At 44.5% G+C, this 13158-nt stretch overlaps 1 protein-coding gene across 2 annotated transcripts in view; it reads left to right on the forward strand.

Annotated features, from left to right (window-relative positions):
* The first annotated feature begins 4177 nt into the window (after positions 1-4177).
* LOC139176317 (uncharacterized) overlaps positions 4178-13158 on the forward strand; it is a 30554-nt gene continuing 21573 nt past the window's right edge. The window contains exon 1 of one of the 2 annotated variants that reach the window (XM_070767910.1): positions 4178-4355. Coding sequence is in view for 1 of the 2 variants with exons in the window: in XM_070767909.1 (XP_070624010.1) it covers positions 12840-12864 (25 nt within the window). In the remaining variant the exon portion in view is untranslated. Of the gene's footprint in view, positions 4356-12714; positions 12865-13158 lie in introns of those variants that run through there. The other variant, XM_070767909.1, reaches the window with a different exon arrangement.

A 13158-nucleotide genomic window follows, 5' to 3' on the forward strand; every position in this document is an offset into this window, starting at 1 on the left:
CTCAGTTGTGTCAGACTCTTAGCGACCCCATGGACTGCAGCCTACCAGGCTCCTCCATCCATGGGATTTTCCAGGCAAGAGTATTGGAGTGGGGTGCCATTGTCTTCTCCATCTGTCATGTCTAACTCCTTGTAATCCCATGGAGTGCAGCACATGAGGCTTCCTTGTCCATGACCAACTCCTGGAGCTTGCTCAAACGCACGTCCATTGAGTCAGTGATGCCATCCTACCATCTCATCCTCTTTTGTCCCCTTCTCCTCCTGCTTTCCATCCTTCCCAATATCAGGGCCTTTTCCAATTAGTTGGTGCTCTGCATCAGGTGGCCAAAGTATTAGAGCTTCAGCCTCAGCATCAGTCCTTCCAAAGAATATTCAGGACTGATTTCTTTTAGGGTGGATTAGTTGGATCTCCTTGAGCTCTCAAGGTCTTGAGAGTTCAAGGGACTCTCAAGAGTGTATATACATACATACATTTTCAGAGAATATTATATTTTTCAAAATATTAACATACATCATCATAGCCGTCAATACAACTATCTGATTAAGTAGTTTCTTTATTATAAAGATTAGTAAACACAATTTTTGGAGAAGGCAATGGCACCCCACTCCAGGACTCTTGCCTGGAAAATCCCATGGATGGAGGAGCCTAGTAGGTTGCAGTCCATGGGGTGGCTAAGAGTCAGACACTACTCAGCGACTTCACTTTCACTTTTCACTTTCATGCATTAGAGAAGGAAATGGCAACCCACTCCAGTGTTCTTGCCTGGAGAATCCCAGGGACAGAGGAGCCCGGTACATCAATTGCTGGTATCATCATCATTTACCACCAGATATCAAGGCTCTTATAAACCATTGGTAAATAAGATTGTGAAGCATTAGTGTAAAAATAGGAAGAAAAAAAATGGCCAGTAAAACAGAAGCCAGACAAACATACATTAATACTTCACAAAGTTATGTTATGTGTAAGAAATGCTCCACTGCAGTGAAGTGAGAGGAAATTGTACTATTTTTAAGAAATTGAATGAGTTTGTTTAAATAAGTACACAGAAAAAATAATAATAATGTAACCACCTACCTCATACTAAGGGCTTCCCAGGTGGCTCAGTGGTAATGATCCACCTGCCAAGCAGGAGACAGGGGACACAGGTTCTATTTCTGGGTTGGGAAGATCCCTTGGAGGAGGAAATGGCAACCCATTCCAGTATTCTTGCCTGGAAAATTACATGGACAGAGGAGGTTGGAGGGCTATAGTCCATGGGGTCACAAAGAGTTGGACTTAGTGACTGAACAACAACAGCAACCTCACACTAAACACATAAATATATTCTAGATAGATTTTAGATATAAGTGCAAATAAAAATAGAATTGTCTCTTAGAAGATAAAGCATAAGGAAACATTTTCAAAATCTTGGAGTAGGAATTTTTTCTTATCCAGGATTTGAAAAGTAATAACTACACAGGAAAATATAAGGAACTGAAACATATTTTGAATAAGAACTTCTGCTTACCAAATGCATTTTCTGAGTAAATACACAGGACAAAGTATGAATAAAGTTATTTGAAATATATATTATTCTAAGAAAAGACTCATGGTCCCAATTATAAAGAAGTTTAATGAACTAATAAGGCAAATAACCCAACAAAAGTTGGCAAAAGAACGTGATGACCCAAAAGCTTACTTGCATAATATCATTAGTCATCAGGAAAAATATGTATTCAAGAAAATTAGGACCCATTACATACTCAACAGGATGAATAAAACAAAAAAGAAAAAAAATTACCAAAAGGTGATGAATGTATTAAACACCTGAAATTCATCTCTGTTACTATTTGGAGTGGAATCTGTAGTATACGTTAGGAAAACAAAGCAGCAAAATATCTTTATATTCATGAAACAAATTCAAATCATTCTACTCGGTCAGCTGATAGTACATACAAGGGTGAGTGGTTCCAATCTGCCTCTCAAAATCCTTTAACAGGTGTGGACGTGTTTTTGTTTAAAAATAGCAATATTCCTACTTGAACTAGGTGGCCGGCCGTGACTCAGTCTTTCTGATCACCAGACAGCGCACGTGCTCCTGTCCCCCGGCCCTCCCTGTGCGTGTTTGTTGCTCTTCCCCGTCACTTCCAGCTTTTCCCCGCTCCCGGCCCACCCCACACAGGTGACCGCCCAGTGCCCCCTTACCCTGTTTAGGACCTAACCGGTCTTGCCTCATGTGGTGTCCTTCCCTGGCCTCCATGGCTGGTGGTGTCTCCGGGCACAGAAGTGCCCTCGGTCCCCGAGGGGGGAAGCTGGGCACAGCAAGTTGCATGTGAGGGCCGTGGAGGCACCGGTACATGGCGGGAAAGTGCTCTCCTGGGCCAGTTGTGGCTCTGGGTGTTGGCGGTGGTGGGCGCAAGCCCCGATACGGGGGCTCCATGGGGGCCAGGAAGGTCAATAGACATCCTGGGTGCCAGGGGACCGTCCTGCGCTGGAGGCTTCTTGCGGTGAGATTCCGTGTCCTGACGCAGAAGCAGCTTCGCTTCCGGGTCCTTCAGAATGACTTCCGGGCCCCTCGCAGTAGCTAGCGGCCACCCCACCCCCACTGTCGGTTCTATGCCTCTGCCGTGTCTATGCCACGTGGGCCTACGTGGCAGCACTTCACTGGTGCCTCGATCGTCCTGTCCTCTGATCCCTGGGGCTGCACCCTAGTGCGTCACACTTCCCTGGCCCGCCTTGCCCCGTCTCCATTGCCCTTTGCCTCCTTCTGTCCGCTGATGTTGTCGCGTGCTGGACCAGGAAGAGCGCCTGAGCCCCCGGCGTGACGCCCCCTGCGGTACCCTCGTCCAAGTGTGCGCAGGTCACCGGCTTGCTGCTGCTAAGTCACTTCAGTCGAGTCTGACTCTGTGCGACCCCATAGACGGCAGCCCACCAGGCTCCCCCGTCCCTGGGGCTCTCCAGGCAACAACACTGGAGTGGGTTGCCATTTCCTTTTCCAATGCATGAAAGTGAAAAGTGAAAGGGAAGTTGTTCAGTTGTGTCCAACTCTTAGGGACCCCATGGACTGCAGCCTACCAGGGTCCTCTGTCCATGGGATTTTCCAGGCAAGAGTACTGGAGTGGAATGCCATGCCTATACCACCACCCCCGGGGGGGGTGGAAGTGAGGGTGCCACGGCTGTCCCTGATGTGCCCGGCTGGTGTCCGTAGCCCCACTTCCGGCCCACCGGGCCCTCGAGGAGGGTCTCCCCATCAGAACTTTGGGGAAGGATGCTGCGTCCCTCGTGGATGGAGCGTGGGGGATCCTTCGGCCTCCCCATGGGAGGAGCGGATCACCCGGCCTCGGGTGGTCGCCCTCCCCCTTCTTCACCTCCTGGAGTTTTGCTGCCACTGCCCTTCACCCCACGCCTGCACGCCAGGTGCCCTGTGCTCACTTGGGATACCCAGGTGGCGCAGTAGAAAAGAATCAGTCTGCTAATGCAGGCAGTTGCAAAAGATGCAAGTTCGATCCCTGAGAGGGGGAGATGCCCTGGAGGAGGAAATGGCAACCCCCTCCTGTATTCTTGCCTGGAAAATCCCTTGGACAGAGGAGTCTGGTGGGCTGCAGTCCAAGGGGTCGTAGAGTCGGAGAGGTGGATATGACTGAGCACATGCACATATACACATGAGAAAAAAGAAGAGAATCCCAGTTACAACTCAACTGTTGTGTAAAGAATTTTGTAATTGGCTTTCCAGAAATGCCACCTTTAGTAGATGACTTAGTAGAAGGAGAACCCGGATTACACAGGAGGGTTGAGAAAGTGGCTCCTGTATCCAGTAGGAATTTAACACGATGGCCTCCTCTAGTTAGAGTCACCTGAGGCTCCCGTGTGGTAATGAGGACAGAAGCCAAAGTGGGAAGCCCTGGGCCCCATGAATCTTGATCTTGTGTCTGAGTTTCTGACCCCTGAAACCTACGTCCCTGGGGATATTACTCTCCCAGTGATCTCCCTTGCAAGTGGGGCAGGGCCTTGGTGGTGGCCTCTGCTTGCCTTGGGGGCATTGTCCCTTAAAGTGTCCATCCCTGCCACAACAAAAACAGATGCCAGGTTTCTGCTTGTGTCCTCCCACATTTGTAGCCCTAAAGTTAACTCCCTGTAGGGCCATAATGAGAGCTTCGGCCTTTCTCTTATCTCTATTCTCTTTTTCTTTAGGTTCTTCCTGATTTCTGTTTAAGAATACTGATGTGGCAGCTCTTACCAGTGTAGGGTAAGGGAGTCAGAGGAGGCGAGGTTCGGAAAAAGAAGGAGACCGGCACTTTATGGAACGGATTCACCTTTAATGAGGCAAGAAGGGGCAGCATCAGATTAGTGAGCTGCTGCACTAACCCAAGAAAAGAGTAAGTATATATAGGTATATATGTGGACATCTACTGTTAAGGGGGCCTGTTCTTCTCCAAGGTTGTTTGGAGTGAGTGAAGTCTCTCAGTCGTGTCCAACTTTTGTGACCCCATGGACTGTAGCCCTACCAGGCTCCTCTGTCCATGGGATTTTCCAGGCAAGAATACTGGAGTGGGTTGCCATTTCCTTCTCCAGGAGATCTTCCCGACCCAGGGATTGAACCCAGGTCTCCTGCACTGTAGGCAGACACTTTACTGTCTGAGCCACAGGGAAGCCAGGGAAGTGTTCGGAGTAGTTATTTCATAAACGGCTGGGGCAAGGAATTCTGGAGACCAGCTGGGACCAGCTAGGAGCTGGGTGTGATCAACCTTATTGTCCATTTTTTTTCTTCAGGTCAGAGTTCTTTGTTTTGCATAGTATGGAGAGGAGGACCTGGAAAGGCCAGTTTTAGGAGTTTCCTCTGAATATCTGGAACACACTGAGTAATAAATTTGTCTTTAAAAATAAGTTTGAGGCATCTGGGTCCAAATTAGTGTGCTTTCACAGTGCGTCCCTGAGCCTTTCCAGAAAAGCTGTTTGAATTTCCTCCTTTTCCTGAGTCACTCCAGATAGTTTGGAGTAGCCCGTGATTTTTTTAAGCCTTCCTTAATGCTAGTGATAAAGTGAACTCTCTTCCAGTCATCACTGTCTTTGTCATGTGCCCAGTTAGGATCGGCTATGGGCACTGCCTGGAGCCCGGTAGGTAACCAGGCTGATTCACTGTCACGTCTCCCCTGCATGCCAATAGCATACCGCTCATCACCCCATCCCTGGGCATTTTTAATTACTACTTCTTTCATTGTCAGTAAGGGCGCTAGTCAGGATTAGCATAATATCTTTCCGTGCCATTTCAAAGACTGGTTTAGACCCTGGAAAACACTTACATAATTGTCAAGATCTTCAGTAAAGCTTCCTAGGTCTAATTTAATTTGCCTTAAATCTCGAAGGGGGAAAGAAACATGGACTCCTGTGGCTCCCAAGTCCCCATTAGGAGCTTCTTGTAATGGAAGGAGGGGAGGATACAGCCTAGAGATCACCAGTGTTGGGTTAGGAGCCACTGGGGTAGGAGCTGCTGCTGGTGCCCAAGGCATTACCAGAGATTGTGGAGGCTCCTGCGGGCTAGGTTTGGGCAGCTCTGGTTAAGGGCGACAGTTTGGACCTGAGGACTTGGAGGAAGTTATAGGCAGCATGGAAGTAGCAAGCCCACAACTCCTGGATAAGAGGGTTGTCTCTCTCAAGACAAAATCTGTATATATGACACTTCTGACCATTTTCCTTCTGGTCTACAAAAGAGGTCTAGTTGGAGGATGGTATTATAATCAAATGAGCCCTCAGGGGGTCATTTTTCACCATCAGATAGATCCTATTGAGGCTATGCCTTGGTGCAGAAAAAGATCATACACTTCTTTAACAAGGTCTAAGGGTCAAACTTCTTCTAGTTCTTCAGTATACTTGCCAAAGGCATCTGCTTTGAGCTGGGTGTAAGGCAAGAAGAGGTGGCTCCCATCTGAAAGACAAAAGACCAGTGTCCAGTGCTCTTCGTCTTTTCTCTGATTCTTCTGATAGAGGGTGTCCCCACCTTGCACAGTGGGAGCAAAGAAACACCAATAAAGTATGCTTCCCTCAACTCTGGAGTGCACCTGGTCTGGAGCATCATTATCCTATTACCCTGGACTGTTGTCCTCTTCCTGTCTCCATCTTCCTTTCCACCTAGAGACAGATATAGAGTGAGAGCCTAAGTTGGTGGACTTGCTGTGCTCTTGAACATTGGGTGTGCCTGAACTGGAGTTCCCCTAAAGCAAGCTATGTAGTGCACAAGGTATTAGTGCACACTCCAAAATGATCCTACCTTAAGTGAAAAATCTCAAAACCTCTAAATGTTAGGAAAGAGAAATGGTAGATGTCCTGCGGTTCTCACTGAGGCAGCAGCCTAGCAGAGATTTTGCTCAGCACCCCAGGTCAATCTGCTGGCTAATACCGAGACCCGAGGCCACTGTCTACTAATGCTGTCTGCTTTTGGAACTCGTGCAGGGTTGTGTAATAGAGTGGCTCAAGAGACTGTGCAGCTAGATTAGGTAATGAGAAGTGAATGACAGATTTGAGAGTGAGTGTCTGTGATTACCTTGAGTAGGCATTCAGGATTTCCAGACAAGCCCCCAAAAGATGAGACAGGAATCCGAGTTCTTGTCCACGCAGCCAGAGAATGGAGTTCATGAACATGCAAAAGCACGTGGTAGTAACTGAATAAGGTTTATTAAAGAGGAAGAAATTGCAAAGCTCTCAGCATAGACACTCAGCATAGAGAGGGGGTAAAGAATCACCCCAAGGAGGTTTTTATACCCTTTAAATCACATTATTTCTAAACATTCACTTTAAAGGTCAAGATACTTAACATCATCTTTATGACTTCTTTTGATCCTTGGATTAAGTCACTGCCCTTTTTCATGCCCTCTGTCCATTTTACCATGGGCCAAATGTATGGTCTTAAGATTAATGATCACCATTGTTTTTCCCTCAAGCATATGGAACAGAATTTAATTGCTGCTCTTCTTTGGATCTGAGTGCTGATAATTGATCAGACTAAAGACACATTCCAGGAATCCAGGACAGTGGAGCAGGATGTTTACTGAAAACAAGCCTGAGGTTTCAGAGTTTTACACTGACTGCCTAGTAATTTCTACTGCAACACCAATGTCATGACAGAAAGCAAAAAGGAACTAAATGTGAAAAAGGAGACTAAAAAAAAAAAAGTTAGCTTAAACCTCAGCATTGAAGAAATTAAGATAATGGTATCTGATATCATTAAGATAATGAGCAACCTAGACAGCATATTAAAAAGCAGAGATAATACTTTGCCAACAGAGGTCCATCTAGTCAAGGCTATGGTTTTTCTAGTAGTCATGTATGGATGTGAGAGTTTGACTCTAAGGAAAGCTGAGCACTGAAGAATTGATGCTTTTGACCTGTGGTGTTGGAGAAGACTCTTGAGATTCCCTTGGAGTTCAAGGAGATCCTACCAGTCCATCCTAAAAGAAATCAGTCCTGAATATTCATTGGAAGGACTGATGTTGAAGCTGAAACTCCAGTACTTTGGCCCCCTGATGTGAAGAGCTGACTCATTTGAAAAGACCCTGATGCTGGGAAAGACTAAGGGCGGGAGGAGAAGGGGTCCACTGAAGATGAGATGGTTGGATGGCATCACTGACTCAAGGGCATGAGTTTGAGTAAACTCTGGGAGTTGGTGATGAACAGGGAGGCCTGGTGTGCTGCAGTCCATGGGGTAGCAAAGAGTTGGACATGACTGAGTATCTAAACTGAACTGAACTGAATGGCATCCAGTCCCATCACTCCATAAGAAATAGATGGGGTAACAATGGAAGCAATGAGACTTTATTTTCAGTTCAGTTCAGTCACTCACTCATGTCCGACCCTTTGCAACCCCATGAATCGCAGCACACCAGGCCTCCCTGTTCATCACCAACTCCCAGAGTTCACTCACACTCATGTCCATCAAGTCAGTGATGCCATCCAGTCATCTCATCGTCTGTCATCCCCTTTTCCTCCTTCCCCCAGTCCCTCCCAGCATCAGAGTATTTTCCAATGAGTCAACCCTTCACATGATGTGGCCAAAGTACTGGAGTTTCAGCTTTAGCATCATTCCTTCCAAAGAACACCCAGAGCTGATCTCCTTTAGAATGGACTGGTTGGATCTCCTTGCAGTCCAAGGGACTCTCAAGAGTCTTCTCCAACACCACAGTTCAAAAGCATCAATTGTTCAGCACTCAGCTTTCTTCACAGTGCAACTCTCAAATCCATACATGACCACTGGAAAAACCATAGCCTTGATTAGATAAAACTTTGTTGGTAAAGTAATGTCTCTTCTTTTTGGAGGGCTCCAAAATGACTGCAGACAGTGACTTCAGCCATGAAATTAAGACACTTGTTCCTTGAAAGAAAAGCTATAACAAACCTAGACAGTGTATTGAAAAGCAGAGACATCACATTACCAACCAACCTCCAAATAGTGAAGGCTATGGTTTTCCAGTATTCATGTGTGGATGTGAGAGTTCTACTGTAAAGAAGGCTGAGCACCACAGTGTTGATGCTTTTGAACTGTGGTGTTGGAGAAGACTCTTGAGAGTCCCTTGAACAGTTTGGAGATCAAACCAATCAACTCTGAATATTCATTGGAAGGACTTATGCTGAAGCTTCAATAATTTGGCCACCTGATTTGAAGAACTGACTGATTTGGAAAGACCTCGATGCTGGCAAAGATTGAAGGCAGGAGGAGAAGGGGATAACAAAGGATGAGATGGTTTGATGGCATCATCGACTCAATGAACATGAGTTTGTTCATTAACTCTGGGAGATAGTGAAGATAGTGAAGGAACTCTGGAGTGCTATAGTCCATGGGATCACAAAGAGTTGGACATGATTAAATAAATGAACAATAGCAACATAATAGTTCTATTTTCAGTTTTTAATATAACTACTCTATTCCATAATGGCTTCACAAATTTATAGTCCCATTAACAGTATGGGGTGAGGGGTGTTCCATTTTTTTCATGCCCTCTCTAGCATTTGTTATTGACATTTTAATGATAACCATTCTTACTATTGTGAGGTGGTACATCGTTGTAGTTTTGACTTGAATTTCTCATTATTAGTGATGTTGAACATCATTTTATATGCTTATGAGCCATCTCTATGTTTTCTTTGGAAATATGTTTATTTAGGTCTTCTGCTCAGTTTTTTATTGCATTCTTTGTTTTTTTTTTGTTATTGAGTTGTATGAGCTGTTTGTATATTTTGGAGATTAATCCTTTGTTATTCACACCATTTGCAAATGTTTCCTCCCATTCCGTAGATTGTTTTTCATTTTGTTTCTGATTTCCTTTGCTGTGGAAAAGCTTATGAGTTTGATTATGTTCCTTTTTTATTTTTGCTTTTATATCTATTGCCTTGGGAGACTGTTCTATGAAAATATTGCTGTGATTTATGTCAGAGAATGTTTTGCTATATTCTCTTCTAGTTCTGTCATGTCATGTCTTATATTTAAAACTTTAAGCCATTTTCAGTTTGCTTTTGTGTATGGTGTGAGGGTGTACACTAACTTCATCAATTTACATGTGACTTTCCAGCTTTCCCAACACCATTTGTGGATGAGACTATCTTTTCTCCATTGTGTATTCTTGCCTCATTTGTTGAAGATTAATAGACCATAGATATGTGGGTTATTTCTATTCCATTGATCCACATGTCTATTTTTGTGCCAATACCATTCTGTTCTGATTACCATAGTTTTGTAGCATTGTCTGAAGTCTGTGAAGGTTATGGCTCCTGCTTTTATCATTTACCCTAGGATTGCTTTTGCAGTTGTTTTTGTTTTTTTTCTATGTTTCCAAATAAATTTTGGGATATTTGTTTCAATTCTGTGAAAAATGTCATAGTTGCCTTGACAGAGATTGCGTTAAACCTGTGGATTGCCTTCTGTAGTGTGGGCATTATAACAATATTAATTCTTCCAATCAAATATCATGGATATCTTTCCATTTCTTTGAATCATCTTTAATTTCCTTTATCCATGTTTAATATTTGTCAGCATATAGTTCTTTTGCCTCCTTAGTCAGGTTTATTCCTAAGTATATTTTTTCAGTCAATTTTAAGGGGGACTTTTTAAAAAAAATTATTCATTTTTATTTGGAGGATAATTGTGTTACAGTGTTATGTTGGTTTCTGCCATACATCAACATAAATCAGCCATAAGTATACATATGTCCCCTCCTTCCTAAATCCTCCTCCCACCTTCCATCCAATGCCACCCATCCAGGTTGTCAAAGAGCACCAGTTTGTGCTCCTTGTGTTATACATGGAGAAGGCAATGGCACCCCACTCCAGTACTCTTGCCTGGAAAATCCCATGGACGGAGGAGCTTAGAGGGCTGCAGTCCATGGGGTCACTAAGAGTAGGACACGACTGAGCGACTTCACTTTTGCTTTTCACTTTCATGCATTGGAGAAGGAAATGGCAACCCACTCCAGTGTTCTTGCCTGGAGAATCCCAGGGATGGGGGAGCCTGGTGGGCTGCCGTCTATGGGGTCGCACAGAGTCAGACACGACTGAAGCGACTTAGCAGCAGCAGCAGCAGCAGCAGCAGCAGCAGTGTCATACATAAAGTTAACATTAGCTATCTATGTTACATATGGTAATGAAAATATTTCAACGCTATTCTCTCAGTTCATCCTATCTTCTCCTGCACCCGCTGTGTCCAGAAGTCTCTTCTCTATGCCTGAATCTCTATTCCTGCCTTGCAAAGACATACATTAGGACCATTTTCTATATCCCTTATATATGCAACACTTGTTTTTTCTCTTTCTGACTTACTTCACTCTGTAATGCTCAAAATTCTCCAAGTGAGCCTTTAGCATTACATGAACTGTGAACTTCCAGATGTTCAACCTGCTTTTAGAAAAGGCAGAAGAATCAGAGATCAAACTGCCAACATCCGCTGGATCATCCAAAAAGCAAGAGAGTTAAAAAAAAAAAATCTATGTCTGCTTTATTGACATGCCAAAGCCTTTGAATGTGTGGATCACAATAAACTGGGAAATTCCGAAAGAGATGGGAATACCAGACCACCTGATCTGCCTCTTGAGAAACCTGTATGCATGTCAGGAAGCAACAGTGAGAACTGGACATGGAACAACAGGCTGGTTCCAAATGGGGAAAAGAGTACGTCGAGGCTGTATATTGTCACCCTGGTTACTTAACTTATATGCAGAGTACATCATGAGAAATGCTGGGCTAGAAGAACACAAGCTGGAATCAAGATTGCTGGGAGAAATATCAATAACTTCAGATATGCAGATGACACCACCATTATGGCAGAAAGGGAAGAGGAACTAAAAAGCCTCTTGATGAAGGTGAAAGAGGAGAGTGAAAAAGTTGGCTTAAAGCTCAACATTCAGAAAACTCAGATCATGGCATCCGGTCCCATCTCTTCATGGGAAATAGATGGGGAAACAGTGGAAACAGTGTCAGACTTTATTTTTTGGGGCTCCAAAATCACTGCAGATGGTGACTGCAGCCATGAAATTAAAAGACGCTCACTCCTTGGAAGAAAAGTTATGACCAACCTACATAGCATATTGAAAAGCAGAGACATTACTTTGCCAACAGAGGTCCGTCTAGTCAAGGCTATGGTTTTTCCTGTGGTCATGTATGGATGTGAGAGATGAACTGTGAAGAAAGCTGAGTGCAGAAGAATTGATGCTTTTGAACTGTGGTGTTGGAGAAGACTCTTGAGAGTCCCTTGGACTGCAAGGAGATCCAACCAGTCCATTCTGAAGATCAGCCCTGGAATTTCTTTGGAAGGAATGATGCTAAAGCTGAAACTCCAATACTCCGGTCACCTCATGTGAAGAGTTGACTCATTGGAAAAGACTCTGATGCTGGGAGGGTTTGGGGGCAGGAGGAGAAGGGGACGATAGAGGATGAGATGGCTGGATGGCATCACTGACTCGATGGACGTGAGTCTGAGTCAACTCCGGGAGTTGGTGATGGACAAGAGGGCCTGGCGTGCTGTGATTCGTGGGGTCTCAAAAAGTCGGATGCGACTGAGGAACTGAACTCACTGAGGCCTTCCCTCATAGCTCCATCGGTAAAGAACCTGTCTGCAGTGCAGGGAACCTGGGTTTGATTCTTGGGTTGGGAAGGTCCCCTGAAGAAGGAAATGGCAACCCACTCCAGTACTCTTGCCTGGAGAATCCCATGGACAGAGGATCCAGGCAGGATACAGTCCATGGGGCTGCAAGAGTCAGACTTGACTCAGTGACTAAACCACCACCACCACCACAAGAACATCGTGACCTGACCATGACCTGACCTCAAGAACAAAGACGCTGACCCCAGAAGTAAACAGGCCACTCCCTCAGCTTTCCTAGAAAAGCACTTTGCTGACATTTTTCTGGGTGCTCAGCTTTTTTTGTTTGTCTGTCTTTTCTCCTTGTGTGGCCCTGAGGTAAGGCTTTCTCTCCTCACTGTGTTAGGAGCACAAACCTGTGATTAGTACCGAGATGATATTCTAATCAAGAATAGAATCTCTTTTTATTTGCAATGTGTTAGATTTGTCCCTCCTCAACCCGAAATGGTCACTATCAGCTATGCTTGGGGACAGAACATTTTCACTCATATAAATTATTTTCATAATCAGAGAGGAATGTGTGAGCCTGAGATTCAATTTTTGAAATAAAATGTTTACTCTGAAAAGCCAAACTTGTCCATAGAATGACGGTAGCAGTTGGACAGTGGCAGTTGGTCTCATCCTGTGCAGAGTCCAGTCAATTCTGAAGATTCTGTGATGTGTGGTCACCATGGTAATGTGGTGATACACATTCCACATTCAGTGTGTTTGCGAGCTGAGAGCTGTATGGTGGCAAAGAGAAATGGGTAACCTGAATTGTTTGGGAGGTAGGTTCCCACTGCTCCTCTGAACGTTGTTCCTTCAAATGGGCTGGTTAACCTTTACTGATGAATTTTCCTCATCTTTTTTCTATTATTTTTCTTTTCCATCACTCTAATTTATATACAGAGTTATAACTGTGTTTTATAGTTTTGTATTATTCCTTAAATTATATTTTGATTCTACTGTCAGCTGGCTGCCTTAAATATCTTCCTAGATTTCCAATTTCCCAATGCCAGTTTTGTACACCAGAGAACAGATGGAAAGAACTAACAGAGGAGAACCATGATGTCTCCCCAACA

The sequence above is a fragment of the Bos indicus genome, chromosome 16 (assembly GCF_029378745.1).
Source record: "Bos indicus isolate NIAB-ARS_2022 breed Sahiwal x Tharparkar chromosome 16, NIAB-ARS_B.indTharparkar_mat_pri_1.0, whole genome shotgun sequence".
Classification (NCBI taxonomy): domain Eukaryota; kingdom Metazoa; phylum Chordata; class Mammalia; order Artiodactyla; family Bovidae; genus Bos; species Bos indicus.